This window comes from Syngnathoides biaculeatus, chromosome 17 (assembly GCF_019802595.1).
Source record: "Syngnathoides biaculeatus isolate LvHL_M chromosome 17, ASM1980259v1, whole genome shotgun sequence".
NCBI lineage: Eukaryota > Metazoa > Chordata > Actinopteri > Syngnathiformes > Syngnathidae > Syngnathoides > Syngnathoides biaculeatus.
This window is the reverse complement of record NC_084656.1, coordinates 17987826-18014775: the sequence shown is the minus strand read 5'-3', so window position 1 is coordinate 18014775 and position 26950 is coordinate 17987826. Positions and strand designations below refer to the sequence as shown.

Genomic DNA, 26950 nt, shown 5'->3' with positions numbered 1-26950 from the left:
AAATCGTTAAAAAAAAATGATACATTGTGATTTCTGGATTTTTCTCTCTCTCACAGTAGACACGCACCTACGAGGAAAATTTCAGAACCCTCCATGATTTCCACGGGGAGAACTTGCAATATAGCAGGGTGTTCAAATACTTATTTTCTTCACTGTTAATGCCATGAATCGATTTGAGTCCCCCCGTTTTATCTAGTCAGCGTCACCGTTCAGTACTTGGGGTAGAGGACTCTGGCGATCTGCGCGTCAGCCCTCTTGGTGTCCAGCCACTTGCCGCAGGTGAAAACGGTGGTGACGCCGTTGGCCGTGTTGGTGACCTCCACGCGGTCCAGCAGCCAGCCGGGATGCAGGCCCGCGTTGTCGTGCTCCACCCGCACCTTCTGCAACTCGCCCATGTCCAGCATCTCCAGCACGAAGCGGTCCGTCTGCCCGCGCTCAAACAGGTTGCGGAACTTCTGCCGCAGCCGCCGGCGACCCGAGTCGCCGTTGGAACCGAAGACCGTGATGGAGACGTTGGCGTCCGTGCCCGCTCCTTTCTCGTCGCCCGTGATGACGATGACTTCGTACTTGACTGGCACCAGGCTGCGAGCTTTGCTGGCGAAGCTCTCAATGGCCTTGGAACATTCAAAGGTCAGGAATTCGTCCCTCTTTGCCGATAGCGGGACCAGAGCGTCGCAGTGGAACATGTACCTGAGGGTGACGAGGAGGATCTAGATCAGATAAATGATAAATCGCCTCACAAGGCCCGCCAGATGGTTTTTCAAACATGGACCTTACTTGTTGCCCAGTTCTCTTTCAGTGACCACCACCTCCTCCACGTGCCAGTGAAGCTCGGTCTTGACTTTCTTTCCATCCCTGGACGTGTGGCCCACGCAGATGCTGACGATGTCGCCCAGGTTCTTGGATGAAAACTCGAACCTGTCAACGTTTCCTCTAAAAGGGAGAGGAACACTGATTAGGTTAGTGTTCCGTGGAGATTTCCCCTATTCAGGGTCTCAAGAAAGCTGGATTCAGTCAATCTTAGTTCACTTTGGGGCAAGAGGCGAGCACACCGTGGACTGTTGATAGTCTTCAATGAACCAAATGTACAGTATGTGGTTTTTAAGTATGTGTCTCGCCATATATGGTGCCTGGCAGATTATCTGAGTCTCATAGAAGCACCTACCGCAAAAACCTCCTCTTCTTCGAAGAGTTCTCCATTAAGAACTCCTTTGATCGACCTTTCCTCCCTTCCAACACGATCCAAGCGTTGTCTTTGGTTTCAGCCTCCGCCGTGTCTCCAGTGGTGACGCAAATTTCGTACTCTTAAGAGAACAGATGCAAGGCAAGTATCATCGGCTAAGTTTGGAAATAAAGTTAAGTTTTTAGCGTACTGGTTTTCTCGTCCAAATCCAGGTCTTCGTTATTGGCGCAGGCCAGCTCTCTCATGATCTGTCCGTCGCCGTCATTTTTGGCGAGCCAGCGGTCGCAGGGGAAGCGGAAAGTCTTGTCAATGAGCTCATCCTTCACATCAATGTAGTCCAGGTGCCACCCTGGAGCGAGACCTGCACGCGACGGGATTTGGAAGCCCAGATGTAAATGAGTCCGCATCAGAGGGTCTTTTACTCAATGAATTTGACCTGTGTTGTCGTGCCACACTCGGACTTTGGAGAGGTCGCCCAGGCTCAGGATGTCCGTGAATCGGAAGGTGTCTACCTGCTTGCGCTCAAACTTGTTGGACCTGTTGCACTCTTTCAGTGCCAGGGTGCCCGTGTCGCCGTTCTCACCGAAAATGATGACCCAAACATTGGCGTCGGTACCGGCCCCTGAAGGGAACGAGACACTTCTCAGTTGTGTTGACGCTGTCGTCCATTTTCTATGGCGATGGTCCTCATTAGGTTTGTGGGTGACCTGGCACCCATCCTGGCTGACAGTGGACAGAGAGGCAAGGTATACCCTGGACTGGCTGCCAGCCAATGGCGAGGCTCGTAAAGGCAAGCGACCACTCACGCTGACATTCACACATACGGACAATTAGTAAGTCTGTTTTTGGGCGAGAGAAACCGTGTCACAGCCACGGACACTCGTCTTCAGCGTAGGTAACGTACTTTCTTTTGGAACGGGGGAGGAAAGGAGCGCCTGGAGAAAACGTGGCAAGGTTTATTCAAATTCCACACAGGAAGCCCTGAGGTGAGATTCCAACCCCAAACCTTAGATCTGCGAGTCATGTGTGCCGCTACTGTGGAATTTCAATATAAAATCCCCGAATTAATACAAAGACAGAAGATTTTGTATCGTTAGCGGGTAAATTTTCTCGAGCTCACGTTGATTGACTCTTATGAGCCGGTAGCTAGAGCGAGAAAAGGGGAGGTCGAGAGCACGAGTCTCCCTCACGGCCTCGAAACTTTCATCACGTATTATTTACTGCTTTGGCAATGGCAGGGGGAACAAGAGCCACGCGCGTATTAAGCGAGACTTTTTATCCGACGCCGCGCACAGTCTCTGCGATGCTTCACCAGCCTCGCTCGTTACCGAGGCAGAACAACGTCTCTGCTCGCAGCGGCTGCCCGAGGTCGCAAGCGCGCGTTTGGAAGTTTGACTTCTCACGGTGCTGTTTCAATCATTAGCGGGGGTCAAGTACTTGGTTGCCAGTCGACCGTCACCTCCGTGAGACCAGCACTCGCCACCGACCTCAACTAATGAAGACGCACCTGCGACGTCTCCAGTCTTGACGTGGATCACGTAGGTGGTGAGCTCCACCATCGGTTCCTCATCCACCACTGCAGCCATCTCGCAAATCGTGGTCCTTTGGGGTCCACGTGTCCTGGACAGCCACTCCTCATAGGTGAACGTGGACACCTCCTCCGTGGTCAGGTTGCGCATGATCACCTGGAGAAGTCATCAGAGTCCAATCAGAGTAAGAAACTCAGACTATCAATTAAGAGGAATTTTTCCCTTGGCTAACTAACTAATGTTAGCTAAGATGGACTAACCGAATCAAGGAACCAATCAGGTCTGCTGCCTGAGCCGTCGATGCGGAGCCTCATCTTCCGGAGTGGGGCAATGTCGTCGATCTCCATGCTGAAGGTGTCCTCCTGACCGCGCTCAAACCTGAAAATCAGTTTACAAACTCACTTCGGAGGTGCTAAATATACACTCCAAACAATCGCGGGTTTTAGGCTGGACCTACACCACAAAATCATTCTTGTATCTGGCAAAATGAGACTACCTCTCACAACCACGTCACGGATGTTGGAAGTATTTTGCTTTTTGAATGTTGCCGTCGCCAGGAACGCTCCCTGGTCCACAATCCTCGATAGTCCGTTTTATTTAAGGATTTTGGCGTTGTTTGGGGTTCTCACCTATCCTCGTTCTTCTGCAGCAACATTTCTTCGGTGCTGCCGTTGGCGCCGAACACCGTCATGAAGATCTCGGTGTCTGTTCCCGCGTTCTGTACGTCGCCCGTGACCACAGTCACCTCATAAATGACCTGGAAGTGGACCTCGACTGTTATCAGGTTTAAGGCCAATGTTTGGGCGGATTTGTGTAGAACAGAACCCTTCGTGGAGGTCGGCAATCGTCTCGCACCTTCTGGGAGATAGAAATGGCATCTGCATCCAGCACGTTGAAAACTCTTGAGGTCAGCCCGTCGCCGCGATCTTTGGCCAGCCAGCACTTGCAAGCAAAAATATATTTGACCCCTTTTGTTGGCACGGCAACAGAGAGCTCATCTACTAGCCAGCAGCTCTCAGGAGTGGCACCATCATGGCCGAGCTGGAGGAAGGTGGGTAAGCGCTTAGGGTTTGTGTTCCAGGTTTTTGGGTTTGAGATTAGGTTTAGTTCCTTGGTGGTTGCTCACCTCAACCTTTTTGATCTCCCACACGTCGGAGCCGCGGCACTCGAAGCTCTCCAGAGATCCGGCCCGGAAGCCCGTTCTCCCGTCCGACAGATCCAGCCACAGTCTGTCGGTGCGGGTGTGATCGGCGCCGATGATGATCACGTAGGCCCTGCTGGCGGTGCCGGCGTCCCGCTCCAGCCCGGTGCACAGCGTGACGTGATATGGGATCTCTGCCCGGGAAAGTTCCGCTTAAAATCAGTTGGAGTCCTTGCGCAATTCTACAGACCTTCCTTACCTGGGAGTTCCTCTTCATCCTTATTTTTGCTCTTTTTGTTCATGTTGTTGTCTACGGTCTTTGGGTTCGACTTCTTTTTGATATTCAGACTCTCTCGGGTGCCCTCGTAGCCCTGAAAGAAATCCGCAATTGACATAATGTGACGAACCCCAATGGCGGTGCAACCATACCGTGTAAAAAGATCGGACCAGATGAATAGTAGCTAACCCCTGATCCCGATGAGGACAGGTTCTACAGAAACTGGATGTGCGGCCGGATGTTGGAGATATTTGGTGTTACCTTGACGTAGAAAACTCTCTGGATCCGGCGGTCTTCTCTCTTCCTCGACAGCCATCGTTCGCACAAGAAAAGGAAGACCTCCTCGGTGTCCACGTCGAGAACCTCCACCTGGTCGAGGTACCAGTCGGCGCTCATCATGGTGTTATCGTGGCGTATCTTGATCTTGAACACCTCCCCCAGGTCCACGGCCTCTATGGTAAACTTGTCCACCTGCGGGGATAAGAATTCTTTTTGCCACGAAAGATGTCGAACTGTGTGGCGATTATTGTCGAGGTTTTCTTACGGATCCTCGCTCGAATTTGTTGCTGTTGTTCTCCGACTTCCTGAGCTTCCTCTCGCCGGTGTCTCCCAAGTCGCCGTAGATGGTGAGGAACACATTGGCGTCCGTGCCCGCCCCGTACACGTCGCCGGTCACCACCGACACCTTGTAAGTGTGCGCTGCGGTCGAATGACGGATAACAAACTTTGATCACGAGGGGAGGGCGGTTGTCAGTATCCAACGTCTTTGTGGTAGCGCGTTCGACGTACTCTCCAGAGCGTCCTCCACCTCCACCTCGGTGATCTTCAGGCTGCCGTCCCGCAGCAGCTTTTCGGTGATGATGTCGGAGGGCACCAGCTCCCTCACCGTCTCGCCGTCGTCCTCCGACTTGGCGAGCCAGCGTTCGCACGGGAAGATGGCCGTCTCCGAGCCCTGCGAACCAGGTGGGAACCTTCGTTGTTGGACTGAACCACAATTTCAAGATCTTTGTACTATGAAGCAGTAATTCGGGGCTGCACCTTTCCCTTCTTCAGCAGACGTCGGATCTCGACCCGGTCCAGGTGCCAGCCCGGGTTGACGCCGCGATTGTCGTGTCCGATGCGGATCTTCTCGATGACCTCGCCGACGTCCTCCAGCTTCAGCGAGTGGGTGAGAGAAATAAAATAAATATAAATAAAATTCTGCGTTATACCACGACCATATCTAATCTATTTTTAAATAGCTGTTCTCCTGTTGGCCTCACAGTTCTGAGGTCCCGGGTTCAATCCCGGATCTGCCTGTGTGGAGTTTGCATGTTCTCCTCGTGCCTACGTGGGTTTCCTCCCAGATTCCAAAAACATCCAACATTAATTAGACACTCTAAAATTGCCCCTAGGTGTGATTGTGAGTCCGGCTGTTTGTCTCGATGTGCCCTGCGATTGGCTGGCAACCAGTTCAGGGTGGAGCCCGCCTCCTGCCCGTCGACAGCTGGGATAGGCTCCAGCGCTCCCCGCGACCCTCGTGAGGATAAGCGGCGAAGAAAATGAATGGATATTCTCCTCCCAAATTTTTCAAATGACACTTTGACAAGCCGAGCGGTGCCTTGAGAAACCAGTTTGATTCCTTCTCTGACCACGGCAGTAATATTCATTGCAGTCCCCCCCCCACACCCCTCCCCCAAAAAATACCCAACAAAACTTCTTTTTTGAACAAACAAAATAGCACTTAAAATAATTTATTTTATAAAGCATACAGTAATGACATAATTAATCTGAAAGTAAAGAATTAAACATTTGATGCCACTCATTACGTGGACACCATGCAGCTCCCGTTGGTTTGCACGCCTTGCCCAAGTAAGGGCGATAAAATACAAGATACAAATATACTTGAAGACGAAATATACTTGAATTACTCCCTAACCTGCCGAAATATTCGTCGGTCTGACCGGAGAATTAAAAAAAAAAAAAAACATGCGTTTGAGTATAGTTGTATTGTATGTCTACCTGTGTTGCTCCACTGCTTGTGTTCAAATGACTTTTGCCTTAAGATTTCCGCGGTCGAGCGGGGATTTCTGTACCTCGACAATGAACATGTCCTCGGCTCCCCTCTCGAAGTACATCATCCTCTCCCTCTTGTTGACGCACAGTCGCTTCTGTTGCGTGCACACGCCGTCTCTCCCGTACAGGACCACAAAGACGTCCGCGTCGGTGCCCGCTCCGAAAACGTCGCTGGTGAAGATTTTGATCTCGTAAGGGACAACTAGAGAGAACACGAGAAAAAAAGGGGCGGGGGGGATCAAATGTGTTTTCTCTGTCAAGTTGAAGATGTTTAGCAGCCGTAGTTTTACATGGCGTGTAAAATTCGGTTTGGAGAGGGTTGGGAAAAAGATCCCTGGAGATGGCGCCGTCGTCCTCGCCTTTGTCCAGCCAGCGGCCGCACGGGAAGCGGAGTTTCTGCCCCAGCGAAGGAGCGTCGATCTCCACCCAGTCCAGGAACCAGCCCGCCGAGCCGCCCCCTGGAGAACCACGGCAACCAAAACCGAGGGTCAGGAGCTGAAAATGCGTGCCGTAGAACCGGTCCGGAATCCCCTGGACTGGTTTCCAACTACGTGGTGAGTATCAACGCATTTTTCACTGATCTGTCAATACCGCGATTGTCGTGTCCGATGCGTAACTTCTTCAACGGCCCGATGTCAACCGCCTCCACGGTGAACTCGTCGGTCATGCCCCGCTCAAACTTGTTCTTGTGCGTCTTGGAGGCCTTCAGGTTAATGATCCCTGGTCGAGAAGATGCAGACACAAATGATGAATAGTTTCATAACTCTGTAATATTCTGTAATGTCAGTCATTTTTCATAGAAGATAAAGACTATATATCTCTTGCGTGTTGCTTTGTTAACTGTATACATGTGTTGCTCCACCATTGGTGTGTTTGTGTTCAAATATCTGTTGATGCCAATGGTTAGCATTTCACTGATACTACTTTCTGTTGAATGTTAGCATTACGATAGCAGGGCCATACTTTAGGCAGTTGTTTGTTGTAGATAAACGTGTAGTACTATGTAAAACATGAGCTGCGCCTTAAAAAAGGTCGGGAAAGTGTACCTAATGAAGCGTCCCACCTGTGTCGTCCTTGGTGCCGTACAGGATCATAAAGACATTGGCGTCCGTCCCAGCGTACTTCTTTTCGCCGGTTTTTATCCTCACCGCGTACGTGGTAGACATGGCTGCAGCGACAAGCGGGTTTTAGTCGACTGAATTGATTTAAGGGATTTCTTCTCACGCTGCCGTCACCTTTCTGCTCCAGGCCCAGCGTGGCCTCGTCCTCGTCGCCGTCGCCGTCCTCGTCGTCGCCCCTCTTCATGAAGGCCTCGTCCACGGGCACCAGCTCCCGGGCCAGCTGCCCGTCGTCTTCGTCCACCGCCAGCCATCGCTTGCACGGGAAGAAGTACCTGGGGCACAGGTTCTTTTGAAATATTTATGCTTTTAACGCACGAGAACGGTTATTTATGGCTGATGTCGACGGGCTTCCGCTTCTTCGGCGGTTTTTGTTCCTCAAGGTACTCAAAGATCTTAAAATGAGAGTTATAGAAAGGCTACAAATACTCATAATGTTCAATATTAAACTCATCTCTTCATGAATTTAGTATCTCCTTCGGAAGACTTGATAGTGGCCTCTGAACGACAAAAGTTTCCCGAGATCCGCTTTAAGGGGTAAATCCCTCTTCTTGCCACATGGTGGTGGTGCACGCTATGCAAAGATTCATTTTTACACTCCAGTGTAAAAACGGGCATGTGAGGTTTTTTTTCTTTTAATTTGGGAAACAAAACGTTTTTTTTTTTCAAGAAAGGAATTACAAAACTTAAACAAAAAAGTTTTCTTACTGTATATAGTGTTTTTTATTCAATAATTTCAAGTTTTTTTGGTCTGATGTTTATCAGAGCGCATCTTATAATTATTATCCTTATATCATCTTATAATTATTATCATACAGACATGCAGACTCGAGGCGGCAACGGTGGATCAGCTGGAAAAGTGTTGGCCTCACAGTTCTGAGAACACGGGTTCGATCCCGGCACCGCCTGCGTGGAGTTGGCATGTTTTCCCCGGTTTCCTCCCACATCCTAAAAACATGCAACATTAATTGGACACTCTAAATTTCCCCCTAGGTGTTGACAGCTGGGATAGGCTCCAACACTCCCTGCAACCCTCGTGAGGATAAGCGGCTAAGAAAACGGACAGATGGACATGCAGACTCACTCATCAGACCAAGAAACTTCTCCTCTCCTCTCAAATTTTATCGGCGCCTTACGTTGTGTCGTCCTTGTCCACGATCTCCACCCGGTCCAGGAACCAGCCCGCCCCGGGCCGGCCGTTGTCGTGTCGGATCCTCAGCTTGCTCAGCGGCCCCAGGTCCGCGGCCGCGATGCTAAACACGTCCTCCTATCGTCGCGCGTGCCGGCCAAGAGCGGAGCAGATGTCAATGGCTTACGTCAGGGGTCAAGGGTCAGGGGTCCAGTCTTAACCGCAGAAGGCTCGTCGCAAATTTAGCGACTTAGTATGAAGCTCGTTGAAGGGAAAAAAACAATAACAACAACGAAATAACTACTGGAACTCAATGAGAATTTTTTTTTTCCCCCTGAAAGGTGCCAATTTTTTTTTTCCTCATTTTTAATTTTTTTTTTCCCCCAACATAGCCCTACTTTTTTAGTCTTAACGGTTTTTGTTGTTGTAGTTGTTGAGAAAAATCCGATTTCGACTCATAATTCCATGTTTCCTGCTTCTGTGGCCCTGACATAATCATAATAATAATAAAAAAAATAGTAATATATAGCGAGTCAGTGGCAGAGGTGATGCTTACCTGGCCTCTCTCAAATTTATTGAGGTTGTTGGACTTCCTGAAGCGCCGCTCGCCCGTGTCGCCATTTTGGCCGTAGACGTTGATGTAAACGTTGGCGTCGGTCCCGGCCCCCCACATACGCCCGGTGAACACGTGCACCTCGTAAGAGTTCACTGCCGGGGTTGACAAAGGCATGAATGGTGTGACATTTTCCAGTCCTCAGGATTACACGGCGGCACGTTTACCCTCCAGGTCTTCGTCGTCGTCGGTCAGGAGCTCAACCACGAGCTCGCCGTCCTCTTCGTCCCTGGCCAGCCAGCGGCTGCAAGGGAAGCTGAACGTCTCCACCACCTCCCGCAGCTCCTCCGCCGTCTCCACCTCCTCCTCTTCGTCTTTCTTCTTCCTCTTCTTCTTCTTGACGTCCTCCCGCTTCACCGCCACCCGCACGGCGGCCGCGGTCAGCCGCTTGATGTCCACCGACTCCAGGAACCAGCCGTCGCCGAAGCCCTTGCCGTCGTGGGCGATCCGCAGCTTGTAGATTTTGCCCACGTCTTGAGCTTCTATCTGGCAAAGTGGGAGGCGAGCGGTCCGAGGATGAAAACCGGCTCTCCAAACGCAAGCACAGGCCGCAAAATTACTCGCGATCTGTCCTTAACATTTCAGCGAAATGAGAAAATAGATGCATGGAAAATCCCCAAACATTTTATTCAATGCTACTAGCTACTTCCCGCCGCTGAACAGAAGAAGACCTCAGCAGGACCCACCTTGAAGATCTCGGTGGTACCGCGTTCGAAATTGTTGGAGCGGCTCTTCAGGGGCAGAACTTCCGTCTTGCCGCCCTGACCGTAAATCTGACAGAAGACGTTGGCGTTGGTGCCGCCCGTGCGCACATCTCCGGTCACAACGCTGACCTCGTAGTTGATCACTGTCGCCGAACGTGAAGGTAAAAGGTCGTGAGGCCGAGGCATACAAATAAACAAAATGCATTGTATTAAATCAAAACATGCAATTTATGAAAGTCTGTTGTCTTAATGTTAATGCACAATGCAGAGTGCCACAGACGGGCTATCAAAGCTAGCATCAATGTTGCGGAAGCTATAAACCTTTCCGCAACAGATATTTGAAAATAAACAGTGAAGCAACACACAGACAATGTAAGCGTGGCCAAAGCTTTGGCAAAATCAGAATTTTGATTCAACATATGAGCAAATTGAGCAAAGAATTAAAGTCATAAATCAGGGCAGCTCTGCATCAATAGTAAATGTTTGCTTATTTACGTTTTTCCATGTCCAGGATCTCGCTGGGATAGATCTCCACCTCCACTTTGCCGTCCGCCTCGTCCTTGCAGAGCCAGCGGTGGCAGGGGAACATGTAGCGCTTTCCCCGGACCGGCACCGAGATCTGAACGCTGTCCAGGAACCAGCCGGCTCTCAGCCCCTCGTTGGTGTGGCCGATGAGGAGTCGGTTGATCTGCCGAGATTGCGCCGAAGGTCGGTGACCAGGTCACAATCGTTTGGGATTTTTGTCATGAGTTTTTGTTGTGATGTAATCCTACGCTAACCCTTCACCTCATTCGGGCTAAAATGATTCTGCGATTATTCTCTCGCGTGAGCGAACCTTTCCGATATCGAAGGTTTCTACGGTGAAGACATCTGTGCGACCGGCCTCGAAGTAGTTCCTCAGGTCGTTGTCGGACACCGCCAGAGTTATCTTGCTGGTGTCGCCCGTCTCGCCGTACAGCTTGACGAACACCCGAGAATCGGAGCTGGCGCCGTTTACGCTGCCCGTCTTGATCGCGATGTGGTAGCTGACGTCTGCCGGGGGGTAGGGAGGGGGGGCGTTATTGACAGGCGCTTTAACGACAATCCTGTGAACTGTGACCACATTGAGTAATTGTTACCTCTAAAAATAGTTATAATTTAATACACAAGTGGTCTGCACTCACTGAAGAGACGCAGGCCTTCTCCGGCTGGCACCAACTCTCGGACGATCTGCCCGTCATCTTCGTTGCGGTCCAACCACCTGTTTGGAGACACATTCATTGAACCCTGCTGGGCCTGAGGGGCCGGAGGGAGGCTGTGGAATCAAGAAATTCATCAATTGAATGAGAACGTGATCAATCTGAGTTAACAGAAACCAGACAGGACACTTTCCAGATGCTACACAACATTTGCAGCTTGGGCAACCCCCACCCCCGCGATGACTGGCACACTCGCATTTACTCCCTATTTGTGAGGCGGAACTCATCCATCAACCGCCTAACAACTTAATGGCGTGCAACTGGAGAGCTGTCAAACCTGTGCAGGCCCAATTTACTGCACTTATCGATCCTTTAGGATCTTTTGTTTGGAAACACGGCAGGACAGAGTTTGGATTAAACAGTGGTGAGGCCGGCCATGATGTACGGATTAGAGACGGTGGCACTGAAGAAACAACAGGAAGCGGAACTGGAGGTGGCAGAAATGAAGATGTGGAGGTTCTCGCTCGTAGTGAGCAGGTTGGATAGGATTAGAAATGAGCTCATAAGAGGGACAGCCAAAGTTGGATGTTTTGGAGACAAGGTTCGAGAGAGCAGACTTCGATGGTTTGGACATATCCAGACGCGAGAGGGGGAGTATATTGGTCGAAGGGTGCTGAGGATGGATGGAGAAGAGTGAAGCTCCAAGGAGAAGAGATAGCGAGGGTGGACGACTTCAAAAACTTGGGGTCAACAATACAGAGCAATGGAGAGTGTGGTCAGGAAGTGAAGAAACGGGTCCAAGTGGGGTGAAACAGTTGGCGGAAGGTGTCTGGTGTTTTATGTGACTGAAGAGTCTCCGCTTGGATGAAGGGCAAAGTTTATAAAACAGTGGTGAGGCTGAAGAAGAAACAACAGGAAGCAGAACTGGAGGTGGCACTAATGAAGATCTTGAGGTACTTGCTCGGAGTGAGCAGGTTGGATAGGGTTAGAAATGAGCTCCTTAGACGGACAGCCAAAGTTGGATGTTTTGGAGACAAGGTTACAGAGAGCAGACTTCGATGGTTTGGACAAGTCCAGAGGCGAGAGAGTAGGTATATTGGTAGAAGGGTGCTGAGGATAGAGCTGCCAGGCAAAAGAGAAGAAAGAAAGAAAAGGTTGATGAACGTTGTGAGGGAGGACATGAGGACGGTTGGGTGTTGGAGAGGAGGATGCACGAGATAGGCTTAGATGGAAAAAGATGACATGCTGTGGCAAGTCAGGGTACCACCAAGATTAGCCGCCTTGCCTGTAACAAGGAAACTCGACGGCTAAGGACTCCGGCTGGCCATCCTCCCTCACCATGACCTTATCGAGGAACCAACCGCAGCCTCCGCCGCGGCCGTCGTGCCCGACTCGCACCCGGTGGACGCGGCCCAAAGACACGGCTTCAATGAGAAACTCGTCGTGCTGAAGGAAAACGGAGAAGAAAACAATACCACTGTTCCGACCCAAACGACATTTCAGTTTTTCCGTACCCGCTACTCACGTTTCCCTTTTCGAATTTGTTGACGTTGTTTTTACTCGTGATCATGAGTCTCTCCCCGGTGTCGCCCAGGTCGCCGATGACGTTGAGGAAGACGCTGGCGTCGGTGCCGCCGCCGCTGACGTTGCCCGTGCAGATGGTGATCCGATACTTCCTGGCTAAGCCAGAAAACAAAAACCGAGAGCCTGATGAGTGGAAAAAAAAAAACCTCATTTGTCGACTCGTGCTTTTATTTCCACCGATCAGGTCCGTTCGGTGAGAAGTAGTACCAACCAACAACTGTACCGATTTTGTACACCCATCTCTAACAGTCTTACTGAACTGGACTCACTGGGTCCCATAGTTGACCAAAAGAACTTTTTCTGGTATTGGTGATGTTATATTGGCCCTATGATGCCTTCATAAATTGGTGAATTATGAATTTAAATCATCCATGATTCCTGCAGTCCAGATGTTTTTCTCCCAAGAGGTCTCAAAATCAGGTCATTTGGTTTTCTCAAGCTTTTCTACATCACTAGCGCAGATCTGCGCTCTCCCTCTCTCATCATTGGGTCTTCCGCACAGAAGGAACGAATCAGAAGGAGAGGGGGCGGTCTTAGTCAAATACGGACAAAGTGGGTACAAAACTGGGTCAAACAGAAGTACCTGTTGGAGGAATGTCTTTCTCTGGACATTCATACAACAAAACCAAATTCTTTTTTTTTTTTTTTTATGAAATGGACACTTTTATACTAAAATCAAGTTAGGGATTACTCTTTGGAGATCTAAATAACCAAAATATGGGATATTAAACACATTTAAATGTTTTTATTGACAAGGTAAGATGCAGTCTGGTGATTGGTTTGTGGAGATTTATCATCTACAGTACGTAAAACCGTCAGAAAAGGAAGGGACAAGATCACAAAGAGGATTACAGTGGGAAAAATAACCATTCCAAGCTGTTTGTGTTGCTTGTTTATGGGATGGATTGATTGGATCAGTTTTACAGATTTACGCCAAATCCGGCATTTGTCTATGTGGAATTCATTGGCGGGTTACGTGCCGGTCATGCCAAGCCAGGGCGGAAATGAAGGTCTTGCATTCCAATCCGCACCGCCCTAACCCCAACAAAACCCTCCATCCGTTTTATAACGCGCTTAGCCGAAGCGTTTCCCAGATCGCTATGGATAAGATTCTAACCCCGAACCTCAGAACTGCGAGACATATATGCTGTCATCCTCTAATCGGACCAATTGGTGGAATCGTGGCGCTGTACAAAACCCATCTTGGACGAAATGCTAACTTGAAACCTGCCAGTTCACATCGTAGTATCAACAGGTTTCATACAGGGTAGCGGATCCCCGCAGAGGTCTCCGGTTGCGGGAAGCTCTCTCACAATCTCGTTGTCGTCCTCGTTGACGTCCAGCCAGCGGCCGCATTCGAAGGCGTATTTCTCCATTGTCAGAGTCTTCAGTAAACTGATCTGCAGAGAGTCACAGGCCGACAAAAACTGATACGGGCAGGCCAAAACTGGCACTTGCGCCTTCGGTTTGTCGCGTGTGTATCAGACCAAACAGCGAAAAGGCCTCACCCTGCCCAAGTGCCAGCCGGCAAACGGATGCCGCTTCTCGTGCCAGATGCGCAGTTTCAGGAGTCGCCCGATGTCCGGCATTTCAATCTAGAAGGATTCCATACACACACAAAAGTTATTCCTATAAAAGTAATTTTTCAGCACTCGATGCTTTAGTGGGCCGGATAATCCGGGGATTACCATGAATTTGTCGAGGCGGCCCTGTTCAAAACTGTCCGAGTTGTTTTCCAGCTTAATCTCATCCGATTTGCCCTTCTCGCCGTAGATCTGCAGGAAAACCTGGGCGTCGGTCCCCGCGCCCTTCACGTCCGAGGTCCAGATCCACAAGGACCACGGGTACTCTGGAGTGCAACCCAGTGAGTAAATGAACTTTTCAAACGGACTTGACCTTGTCTAAGACCTGAAGGCCCTCACTCTTCTGTTTCCTCTGCCGGAGAGAAACCATCTCGTAGAGTTCCCTCTCGATGAGTCCGTCGCCCTCGTCCTCGTCCAGCCACATCCCGCACGGAAAAGTTTGCTCCACCCCTGTGAACGGGCAGTAGATGACCACCTAGAGGGAAAAACAGAGCTCTGGTGAGTCATTGTCACCTCAACACCAAAGAAATGCGTGCCTTACAGGCGGGAAACTGCTTTGAGTACACACAAATAAAGTTTACTTACAGAGTACATTTAATGTATGAGAGTACTTCAGTATCATGTGAGATCACTCGTGTGCATGGCGACATTTTAGTAGCATGTGTGAGCGGAAAAGTAATCAGTGACGTGTGACAATGTTTGTGTGAGAGCATTCTAGTAATATGTGTCAATATTTCGGGAGTGACTGTGAGAGAGTTTCACTTTTGTGAGTTTGAGAGTGGTTCAGTTGTGGTCAAGAGCGCATTTCACCTGAATGTGAGAGTGTTGTTATAGTGTATGAGAGTGTGTCAGTAGTTCGTGTGAGCAAATGTGCAGTTGTGAGAGAGCATTTCGTGAGTGTGTGTGTGAGAGAGGCATTCATTTCTGGTTGTGTTTCACTCTTGCATGAGAGCATTCAGTTGTGTGTGAGAGAAAAACAAGATCAGCAGTGTGCATGACATTTCAGTAGCGCATGTGACCGGAAAAGCAATCAGTAATTTGTGAGAACTTAGCATCTTTGTGTGAGAGCGTTTCAGTAGTATGTGTGAACATTTCATTAGTGACTAAGAGTGTTTCACTTTTGTGAGTGTGAGAGTTGTTCATTTGTGGTGAAGAGCGTATTTCACCTCTACATGAGAGTGTTGTAGTAGTGAATGAGAGTGTGTCAGTAGTTCGGGTAAACAAAAAGTGTTCAGTGGTGAGAGAGCATTTCGCGTGTGTGACAGAGGCATTCATTTGTGGTTGTGGGTGTTTCACTCGCGCATGAGAGCATTTCAGTAGTGTGTGATAGGATTGCACTTGTACCTGTAAGAGAGAATTTTCGTTTTCTGTGTGAGAGACTGTTTCTGTAGAGGCTGTGAGAGCGTTTTACTCTTGAGTTTGATAGCATTTTAATCGTGACCAGTGACGTGTAAATTTCACTTGAATGTGAGATTGTTTTAGTAGTTTATGTGAGTGGGAAAAAAAATCAGTAGTGTGCATGGCGACATTTTTGTCGCGTATGTAAAGGGAAAAGCAATCAGTAATGTGTGAGAACATAACATCTTTGTGTGAGAGCATTTCAGTAGTGTGTGTGAATATTTCAATAATTTCTGTGAGAGTGTTTCATTTGTGTGTGCGTGTGTGAGTGAGAGAGCATTTCATATATATGTGTGTGTGTGTGTGGGTGTGTGAGAGGCATTCCCTTGTGGTTGTGAGTGTTTCACTCATGTGTGAGAGTGTTTCGGTAGTGTGTAAGAGGATTGCACTTGTGGCTGTGTGATTCATGTGTTGATTTCACCTGTATGTTAGAGTGTTTCCGTAGAGACTGTGAGAGCGTTTTAGTCGTGAATTTGATAGCATTTTACTAGTCGTAGCATGAGAATGATTCGTGTGTGGTCAAAAGCACTTTTGACCTGTGTGTGAGAGTGTTTTAGTAGTGCATGAGAGTGTTTCTGTAGTTCGGGTGAGGAGCAAAAAAAATATAAATTTAAAAAAAAGTGTTCAGTGTATATCATCAGTATTTCACGTGTGTTTCAGTTCACAATCAAATCGGAACTATGTGTGAGAGCGTTTCAGTCGAGCGTGTGAGCGGCAACGCCGTACCTTCTCGCAGTACCAGCCGGCGCCCACGGCCGCGTTGTCGTGGCCGACGGTGACCCTGCCGAGCGGGCTGATCAGCTCGCAGATCTCCACGTTGAAGATGTCGATGAGGCCGCGCTCGAAGGCACCGCCCTCCAGGAAGATTTTGCCGCTGTTCTTGAAGCCCTTGGAGCCGTGCAGGACCATGTGGATTTTGGAGTTGGTCCCCGCGCCCCGCACGTCCCCGGTCATCACTTGAACGTTGTACACGATTCCTGACAGAAAAAAATATGGCAATCATTTAAAAATACGTGAGTACAATTTTATTTGAATGTTAAATATCTATGGAATCATCGGTCAGGCAATAAAAATGTAAAATAGCTTTTCGGTCCGCTCACCCATCGGTCGCAGTGAGCCGACCAGCACGTCTCTCTGGATTTTGCCGTCGTCTTCGTCCATCGCGAACCAGCGGTTGACCGGGAACTCGTACACTTCCTTGTTCCCGATGTCATCAATGGCGACCTGAACAGGCAGACGGAACGAACTTGCAACATGAATTTCAGCTCCGATGATCAGAGTTGCGGGTATTGGTTGGATGTCATGAGCAAGATGGGCGTGGCCACGCCACTGCTCTGGTCACAGCTGTTTAACATTCGGGAATTAGACGGGCATTTCAGTTGGAGTTTTTGTCACTGGCATTTGCCAGTTCATTGCCTTGCGTTAGTGAGTTGCATTCACTGCCTGTGGGACTCTCCGATTCTGTGCCCTTTTGTTTGATCCTGTCCTCTTGACTTAGTTAGTGTACTTCACTTCAGAGTCTTCGAACCCTTGCCGTATGTCTTTTGGATCCGGCCTAGCCTAGCGTCTCTGTACCTCTGCCTCGTCGGACTACTACACCGTGTATGACCCGGTTTCTGGAACAAAAACCCCATTGAACATTATGCCTCTGCCTCGAAGTCCTGCATTTGGGTCCGCCCCCGTACCGGAGTTTCCTGACAATGGAGCAGCGTTACTTTACTTTTACTTTACTACTACAAAGTCGGTGGTACATTTTGCTTCATTGTGACCGAGAAACAACATTTGTAAGTTTGGCCTGGGTCGCTGAGGAAAGTCTTTTCCGGATGTGGACTTACACGTGCATTTTTTTTTTTTTTTTTGTATTCTTCTAAAGATGAGTTTGAAAGATTACATTTTTTCGGAGTTAAAAGTGAATGATCTATTTGCAGTACCGGTACGGTTTAAAGAATTATTATAGATCTGAATAGCAGAGACTAGAACCGAAGACCACTGGCAACGTGCCTTATCCAGGAACCATCCAGCAGATGAGCCTCTGTTGTTGTGGCCGATGGTGATCTTCCGGAGCCTTCCCAGGTTGGGCGCTTCGATGGTGAACTTGTCCTCGGAGCCGCGCTCAAAGTTGTTCTTGTCGCTGTCCAGCCGCCGCTCCCCTGAAAAACCAATCGTTAAAAAAACCCGTTTGGGAGAACCAACACGGAACGCGAGAGAGTCCGGCAAAACGCGTCGGCCACCTGTGTCGCCGTGCTCGCCGAAGATGTTGAGGAAGACGTCGGCGTCGGTTCCGCTTCCCTTCATGTCGGCGGTGAACACGCTCACCGTGTATTTATTCACTGCAATGCGGACCGTGAAGTAAACAACATTTAATGAGATTCGATACGAGGGGTGTGTAAGTTTTGTTTGATGGCGAGACATCAAATTTTGCTTCCCCCCCCTCAAATTTGGTCCAATTTGGTATCATTCAGACAAGATCTCTGGGATTTGATTTTCAAGGACCGATGGATCTGACCCAAAAGGACCCAAAAATGCCCACTTAAAACCGAAATGACTTAGTAGCTCTAGTCATGACTGACATTTCCACCAAGCGTCATGTTGCTAAGTGACAGTTTTTTAGTGGAGTTGTTTGAGTTTGGTTTTTAGGGAGAGTCTAATCATTTTGAGACCATGCTCTACCCCGGCGCAATGTTGAAAAATAAAAATCCTCACAAGTTAGCAATCACTCAAATCGCTTATACTTTGACAACAATCGGGGAAAAATGTCTCGGAAGAGTCAGTCTTTGAATGACCCCGGCGGATAAAACAAATGACCCCAAAATGCTAGCTTCAAACTTCCTGTGGATTTTCAGACACGGCTTCTCGAGACTTTTATTAATTTTTTTTTTGTGTGGGTATTTTCATGCTAGACATGCCTACCCAATTTCACGTAGCCAACTGACCCTGAATTCAGGGGACGGGGTTGAATTTTCAAACAGTACCGTAATGCCCGGCCTACAGAGCGCTCCTGGTTATAAACCTCGGTACACAGAAATAGTTTAACGCTAGTGCGGTACCTGGTTATAAGCCTCAGTCCTGTTGGAGGACGCTTTTTTCCTCCGTGTGTTCGTTTAATTTCGGGTAGTGAGAATGTCGTTTATCCAACTAGAGGCTGGAAACGATGAACAGTTTCTTCGAAGAATTTACTGACAGAATTTTCCGGGCGCTTATGAGCTACAGACAATGGCCGTCGAGAGCAGCTCACAAGTGCGAAGGTACAGAGAAAGCACACATCCTTTATCTTGTCAGAAGGGCGGACCATGAGCGGTATCAAACCTGTGGCAGGATATCGGGGCTTTCCACTTAGACAAAGGGTTTCTGTCTCAACCGGTTCGAGCTGGCAATGGATTATTACAAAGTGTCCAGTATGTGGTCCATCAACGTTAGCCTACGTGCAGAGATGTGCTCAAGGACGCAACTGGCTACAGAGCAGAGCCCCACTGAGGACATGAGGAAATTATGGAATCATAACTAAATATGGGCATCAGACATACTTCAGTACACAGAGTTTATCGCTAGAGCGGCGCCAGCTCATAACCATGAGCGCTAACGCTAGCGCCGTGCCAATGCTAGCGCCGTGCTAACGCTAGCGCCGCGCTAATGCGAGCACCACGCTAACGCTAGCGCCGCATCACCGCATGAACCGCAGGGTTGAAAGCGTGTGGGGGGTGGGGGGGGGGTTGCGGCTTGTAGGCCGGAAATGACGGTACTTATTTATCCCGTGACGCAATGGCTCGACGTTACACAACGCGGCGTCCATTACCTTACTTGGCCCGATCTTAATTACTGCCCGCGTTTGCGCTTTTCTCGGCCGATCAACACGGCGAGCAGCTTTCCAAGTTAAAAATTTAGAAGGGGCCGCCGCGTGAAGACCAATCGCTGCGTCTTTGTGCAAGTGTCGCATTCACAGCGCGTCGCCTGATTAACCCCGGGGGGGGGGGGGGGGGCTCAGGCGTCAGATCACCATAGCGACAGAGGATGCCGACGGAATTCAATAACAAGCCAACGCGGCGCAGGGGGTGGAATGTCCGGAATGACAATTATTTGTACAAAAGCACACAAATTTTTCCCAAAAAGACTATGTTGTTGTTTTTATTCGCTCCAATTTATGTATTTATGTATGCACGTATGTATTTGGCTCACATTTGGGCACGTCCATCTGGTTGAGGCTGCCCAGCAGGTCCCTGACGAACAAGTTGTCGCCTTCCTCGCGGCTCAGCCAGTTGCTGCAGGCGAAGTAGAAGCGCAGGTGAGGCCGGCTCATGTCGGTCACCACCACCCTGTCCAGAAACCAGCTGGCGTTCATGCCCGTGTTGTCGTGCTCGATCCTGCGTGACGAAGCCGAAGGCACAGCGTCGTGACCTTTCACCTTGTCGCATTCGCCGAAGAAATTCGATGAAGCCAATAGAACATTGTTGCGCATGAAAAGAGTATTTGTAAATCATTTTGTAGAATTAGGATATCACATTTTCATTTTTATTAATTGACTCTGTATCATTTTTGTTCCTTTAGCCTCCAAAGCAAAGCAGTACAAGCGAGAAAATTACCTCAAAAAGAGATTTTTTTTTTTTTTTTACAGTACTTATGCCGCTAATGCGATCTATTAAGAACAATTAATTTAAAAAGAATAATGGAGGAAAGTGTCACAGAACTTCTTTAAAACAAAAAGAACCCTAAAATGAACGCAATGTTGGACCTACTTAAATATCATACCACAAAAATAGCATTCAAGACTGACACATCTGACAAAAGTACATCGTAAAGCTGATCTTTTTTTTTTTTTTTTACTATATAAGTATTGTCAAACTCGTTTTCAAATCTAAATCTGTTGTCGAATTATCGTATTTGAAGATTTCAGAATCTTACTTGTGATGTGTTAGCTTAAGTGTTAGCTAGAAGCTAGAATAGACCAATTTACGTGTCTTTTTTTTTTTACTGTATAAGTGTGTCAAACTCATTTTTAAATCTAAATCTGTTCTCGAATAATCATATTTGAAGATTTCAGAATCTAACTAGTAATGTGTTAGCTTAAGTGTTAGCTAGAAGCTAGAATAGACTAGTTTACGTGTCTTTTTTTTTTACTGTATAAGTATTGCCAAACTCATTTTTAATTCTAAATGTGTCAAATTATCACATTTGAACATTTCAGAATCTAACTTGTGATGTGTTATCTTAAGAGTTAGCTAGAAGCTAGCATAGACTCGTTTACGTGTAAGTTCACATCTTCCACAACCTTGAACCATATTTTAGTTCATATTTGACAATGTATCAGCAACACTATATAAACCTACACACGATTAATTTATTATTTTTCAAAGCGCTTCATGTGACGGACGACCGGCTACGCTAAACGACGCTAACACGCGAAAGCAGATGGGGCTTAGCCTTCCCACTGCGGGATCAAAGCCAGCCAAGTTTTGCCCATCTGGAAAATAAGTGCACCCTCATCCGTTTTAAAGCCGCTCTCATCCTGCGTCTGTGCGCCTTTTTTTTTTAAGGACTAGCAACCTTAATTCTGGCAAAAAAAACAAAAACAATGTCGTCCATCCATTATCTACCGCTTTTCCTGGTTGGGTCACGGGGGAAGTAGCTTCAGCAGGGATACCCAGACTTCCCTTTCCCCAGCCGCTTCTTCCAGCTCTTCCGGAGGGATCCCGAGGCGTTCCCAGGCCAACCGAGAGACATAGTCTCTCCGGCATGTCCTGAATCGTCCTTGGGGTCTCATTCCAGTGGGACATGCGCGGAACACCTCACCAGGGAGGCGTCCGGATCAGATCCCCTACCCACCTCATCTGGCTCATCTCAATGCGGAGAAATAGCGGCTCGCCACTGAGCCCATCCTGGATGACCAAGCTTCTCACCCGTTCTCTAAGGGAGAGCCCCGGACACCCGCAGGAAACTCATTTCGACCGCTTGTATCCGGTATCTTGTTCTTTCGGTCACGACCCACCGCTGAGGGTAGGAACGTAGATCGACTTAGCTCCCTCTTAACCACAAGGGACCGATACAAAGTCCGCATCACTGCGGACGCCGCACCGATCCGCCTGTCGATCTCCTGCTCTGTTCTTCCCTCGCTCGTGAACAAGACCCCAAAGATACTTGAACTCCTCCACTTGGGAAAGGATCTCATCCCCGACCCGGAGACGGCACGCCACCCTTATCTGACTGAGGACCGTAGCCTCGGATTTGGAGGTGGTGATTCTCATTCCGACCGCTTCAACGATGTCGTTGAAATATTTTTCCGTGTTGTTTTGCGTGTGACGAGAACGGCGCATGTTTGGAAGGCAATTCAAGATCACGCTGAGTACTAATTTATTTATACGTTGCAGAGATGTCTTTATTTTCCCCAATCTCGTGCATCCCTAACTCGTACCTTACCTTAACTTCTTGAGCGCCCCCACATTGTGCGTTTTGACGCGGAACACGTCCGTCTTGTTCTTTTCGAAGGCGGTCCGGCTTCTGCGGAGAGACGAGTTAGCGTGGCGGGAAAGCAAAATAGAGAGAGGTGATCGGTTCGACGAGAAATTCGATCTTGGAATTGGGACGTTTTTAAGGCTGCACCCCAAAGAAGCGCCAATCTGTATTGGAAAACGTGTCGCTGGTAAAGAAGAATGTGTAGAAGTAATCGTTTGATGCTCACTGAACTGAAGTTTTCTAACTTTTCTCACGCTCTTGTCGAATAACGTGTCACCCGAACACGGGCCGAATAGCAAGCAAAAGCACGTCGATCGTTTGACGCTCATTACGAAATTGCCTTATGTCTGGCGCTTGCGACTTTTCCACTTTAGTATTTAGTGAAAAGCTGAAATGATCCGATCAAATTCCTCTTTTTGTCCCGGGCCCACATCTCCAGCACGCCGCGCCGTATAATTAAAGCGCACGGTGTCGTGTACGAAAGGACAAAAGTCTGTCCAACACGCATGGACGGCTGCCCTATCTGCCACCTGTTGTGGGGAGGGTGAGGGGTGGGGGAGGCATCGCAGTGATTACGGAGAGGAAAGCAAACCCAGCGCAGACTTTGGAATTCATGCAGCGACTGCCGAGTTCCAGAGAATTCTGGCCTCGGCCGTATCGCGTTTTTAGCCACGCGATACGGGCGCGACCCGAGATATAGTACGAGGCATGTGCCGGGAGTAAGGTGAAACTCCTTGGACGCGCTCGCCGTGTATGCAATTTCATCAGCTGCGGTCACACAGCATGGATACACTGAATACACGGGGGAGGGGGGAGAGGAGGGGGGCGGCGTACGCGGGCTCAAGGTGTGGGTGAGATTAAATTCAGGATGTCCTGTTGCGAGGCCCCGGTGACACGATCGGTCAATCAATGTGCGACTGCCTGGTGGTCATTTGATGGATTGGGGGGGGATGACATCGTGGTCTTCTTCCATTCGCCTCCGAATGGGGAAGAAGACCGGCCATGTCACGTGGTTCCGCCTTACTCCGAAGACTGTATCGACGGGAGCGTCCCGTTGCTACGGCAACCAAACTTTGGCCGTCAAACGGCTTGACTTGGGCGGCAATTCAACCCTTTATCGAGGCGAGGGGAAAATAAAAAATATGGTAGCTTAAGCCGGTTTTGGAGTACACAAATTATTACTTGATATTGCTTGATTACTTATTGGTTAATTAATTTGGTAGCGATAATACGGGAAATTACCAAAGTGACCCCAAACTTGCAGGGTTCAAAGCTAAATGTTCATTTCATGCCAAAGGTAATTGAGAAAAAATTGTGAACTATTCCTGAAAGATGTCACTAGCTCAATTAATCTAGGGTGAAATTAGCTAAAAATATTCACATTTTATGGCATTTCTCCAAACGTGCCCCCTTCCGAACTCTTGAAAACGCTTAACAATTTCGTGCCACTTTGTGTCGTAGACATGGATCAAATTTGGTAGTCTTGAGGGCAAGTCTTGGATGTCTTTGAATAGCCAGTGGACCCCCCCCCCCCCCCAAAAAAAAAAAAAATTATGGCTGCTTCAAATTAAACTGGAAGACTTGCTAAGTGACTGCCTTTGGTTCGGGCAACGTGGGATCGATTCCCGCTCACTGATGGTGTCGATATCTGCCCTCGCGACCAGTTCAGGGTGTAGTCCACCTTTTGCCCGAAGCTAGCTGGGGTAGGCTCCAGCATACCCGTAACCCATGTGAGTATAAGCGGCTTGGATAATGACACATGACTTGCAAAGTCTGTTTAGCTGTTTTTGGGGGTATACGGTACTCCGACTTGATATTTCTGCCGAAATTCATGTTGCTAAATGAAATTGCCTTCTGGGGCTGATTAGAAAAATTCACAAGTAGAGTTTTAAAATGCGTCCTCAAATTTGCCGTCATCCATTGCCCATACTTAGTGACCAAAAACTTAAAATTCTTAACAAATTAACATGTGTCCTACAGTATATGTAGCTCTAATCCTGCAGCAATATTCCCAAAATTTGAAAGGTATATTTTCACCAGATGAAAGGCCAATATGAATTTTTTTCATTGTCTATGTTTGAACTATTCAGTATTTAACTGAATGCTCGATAAAGGGTTGAAGTGCGCGGAAATGGCGTTCGATTAAAAACGGATAAAAGGAGTGCTCCGTCATACAGTACTGCACAATACAAACCAACACCAGGAACATCGTCATAAACAATCCGTAGTACCTCTTTTCTGTGCTGAAAAGACGAGGGGAATAGAAATATTCATTATTTGTTTTGCATGAATCAATACAAAAAAAGTTCCCCTTTTGAAAAGGACTGCAAGGAAGACCCTGGGAACTCAAACAGTTTGGCTAAACCTAAAAACCTTACTTTAACCCTTCCCCTAAAAAAAAAGCTAACTATAAACTAACCCAAGAAATCTCGACCCTAACCCTAAACCCCCAACCGTAGTTTGACTTCCGAGGGTCCACACAAAGTCCAGAATTTATTTGTGCAAATAATAAAACTGATGGAAGCATTGCTGCTCACTTGCTGGCCAGGTGAACCTTGGGGGTGACTCCAAACTCTCCGAAAAGGGTAACGAACACGTTGGCGTCGGTCCCGGCTCCCTTCACGTCACCGGTGATCGTGACCACCTCGTAGACTGGAACCGGACGAAGAACATTTCATTAGGGAAACTCTTACAAGACAGGAAGTCTTCTCAAACCAGATAAGGGGTTCGAATTGGTGATTCCTTCCTTGATTAGTGACCAGAGGAACCCAAAGAAAAGACGCGAGAACCATCTGCTCGTTTGGTTTTGAGTTACGCGAGAAATACGCAGAGAGAAGGTGTGATTGGGCTTTCGAGAAAACTCTGACCTTTGATTGCAGCAACAACATTAAAAGTTCAGGAGATTCAAGGTGGTCAACGGTTCAAATTCAATAACTGCCGCTTTGTTACTCCGCTCGGATCAGAACTTGTTTTGCGTAAAGTCAGAAATCAGTTACGCCCAGCCATTCATTTTCCAAAAGGTGGAGCTGATCCCGGTTTTGGTTGGGGTATACCCCGGCTCGGTTGCTTCAGTTCCCGGTCGGCAAACAACTGTTCACTTTTGTATTGGCACCTAAGGGACTATTTAGTCTTCGGTGAACCCAGCATTTATGTCTTTTGGTCGTGTCGGATGAATACCCCCGAGGAAACCGGCGCAAGCACAGAGAGAATCTGCAAATTCTACCCTGGAGGTCGTCATTTCCTATTCAAATCCAAGACCTCTAGACTGTGAGGCGAATGAGAACAATTCATCCATTTCTTGAACTGTCCTTCGGTTCAGAGTTCCGGGATTGCTACAGTTAATCCGATCCGATTTGAGGTGACTACAACCAGATCAGGGTGCTCAAAGATTGCTTGGCGTAGTCTCCAACACTCCCGCGACCGTTGTGAGGGTAAAGCGGGGTCAAATATTGGCCTTTTATGGCACATAATCGCCTTTACCTCACTTGAGTCGAAAAGTACTTCACCACTGGCAAATTGGACAAAGTGATACTCTCACCTTTCTTCTTGTAGTAGACATCCTCGTAGCCGTCCGAAGAGTCCGTGTGGTAGTTCAACAGCTCGCTCTGATAAATTGCCGCATAGTCCATGTGCTTGTTCTTGGACTTCTTCCCCTTTTTCTTTTTCTCCTCATCACTTTCACCAGATCCCTTCTTCGGCTTCTTCTTCTTCTTCTTGGAGTCGTCCTCCGCCACGGGTTGCTCTCGCTGCTTGTGGGATCGCTTCGTCTTCTTGCCATCTTTGGTCTTCTTCTCGTGGCCACCATCGTCCGGATTCTCCGTGGAGGGTTTTTTCTTCTTCTTCTTCTTCTTGTCCTCCTTGGTCCCCTCACTGAGATCCTCTTTGGCGTTCGTGTTGTTGTTCTGCTCACCGTCTTCCTCCTCAATCTCGACCTTTTTCTTCTTCTTGTGTTTTTCACCCTTCTCGTCTTTCTCAGATCCCCTGTTGTCGGAGCGCTCTGAACATTTGTCCTTCTTCCGAGTCTTCTCGCCTCTATCTGGTTCTTTACTGCTCCTCTTTTTCAACTCTGGCTCTTCAGTTTCCTCCACTTCCTCGTCCACCTCCTCGGTTTCCTCTAATAATCTCGAATGTTTATGTTTGGACGGCATCTTTGCCACACGCTCCTAAGAGCTAACCGAGGTTTCCGGAAAACCGGGGCACTTCATTTGAACCCCGGACTGCAGGGAGGTTCCCGTTCCGTGGCCGTCGGAGTAAACCTCGCACAGCATTCATGAAAAATGATTCTCCTTGGCGTGTGAGTGACGGGAGAAAGTCGCGTGAAAAAGGAGCCTTGCACTGAGAACTTATCCTCGCTGTCCATTATTCATGGCGTCAGGATCGCTTTACAGGACCGGGCCGTTTGGCTTTGACCTGCCCTTACGCACCCACCGCGCATTAACGCCAAACGTAAACCTGCTTTAACGTCGGTGAGCTAGCGAAATTGTCATAAATCGACTTTCCCATTATCGGGGGCCCGGCCGAGGAAGTGATTTTCGGGACGGAACATAAGAACCTCCGTCCTACTTATCCCACCTGACTTTGGACAAAACGCGGGTGACACCATGAACTTTGGAAAGGTTAGCGGTAGGGTTAGCAAACATACAAACTCCAAACAGAATCACTTGAGGTGACATTCGAACCCAGAACCACAGACGTGGAGACCGTACTCCCTTAATTTAAACCAGTTGCTGAACGTCGCTTCTTAAAAATGAAAAAAGTCAAAGTACTGTATCGTCAAATGGGAAACATCCACAGCCGGGGTCACCAACGTGGTGCCCGCGGGCGAATGGTAGCCCGCGAGGACCATATAAGACCCCCGTGAGGTATGTTCTAAAAATACAACAGGCCACAAATTGTTACTATTATTTCTGCTTGAAATTCTGAATATGACTTGCTTACGCGAATTAAAATTTTAAAATACCTGTAATGTCATTTACTACAGTAAATTAAAACAAAAATATGTTATGTACGTGTA

At 48.3% G+C, this 26950-nt stretch overlaps 1 protein-coding gene across 1 annotated transcript; it reads right to left on the bottom strand.

Moving 5' to 3' along the window:
- Window positions 1-209: 209 nt before the first annotated feature.
- On the bottom strand, window positions 210-26084 carry LOC133491149 (lipoxygenase homology domain-containing protein 1-like). Its single transcript, XM_061802052.1, has 41 exons — window positions 25475-26084; window positions 24474-24588; window positions 21901-21981; window positions 19666-19850; window positions 17724-17822; window positions 17494-17642; window positions 16593-16716; window positions 16219-16469; window positions 14434-14569; window positions 14200-14360; window positions 14020-14106; window positions 13794-13911; window positions 12453-12634; window positions 12213-12373; window positions 10913-10989; window positions 10585-10781; window positions 10245-10437; window positions 9732-9892; window positions 9213-9531; window positions 8989-9140; window positions 8440-8570; window positions 7421-7578; window positions 7249-7353; window positions 6780-6905; window positions 6476-6643; window positions 6206-6387; window positions 5169-5285; window positions 4920-5082; window positions 4675-4829; window positions 4392-4601; window positions 4113-4224; window positions 3839-4047; window positions 3568-3753; window positions 3342-3469; window positions 2973-3090; window positions 2691-2868; window positions 1620-1805; window positions 1374-1544; window positions 1166-1304; window positions 778-933; window positions 210-690 (listed from the first exon to the last, which is right to left on the bottom strand). Exons 1-41 carry the CDS (start codon window positions 26082-26084, stop codon window positions 210-212), a joined length of 7137 nt encoding a protein of 2378 aa, XP_061658036.1.
- Window positions 26085-26950: the final 866 nt, after the last annotated feature.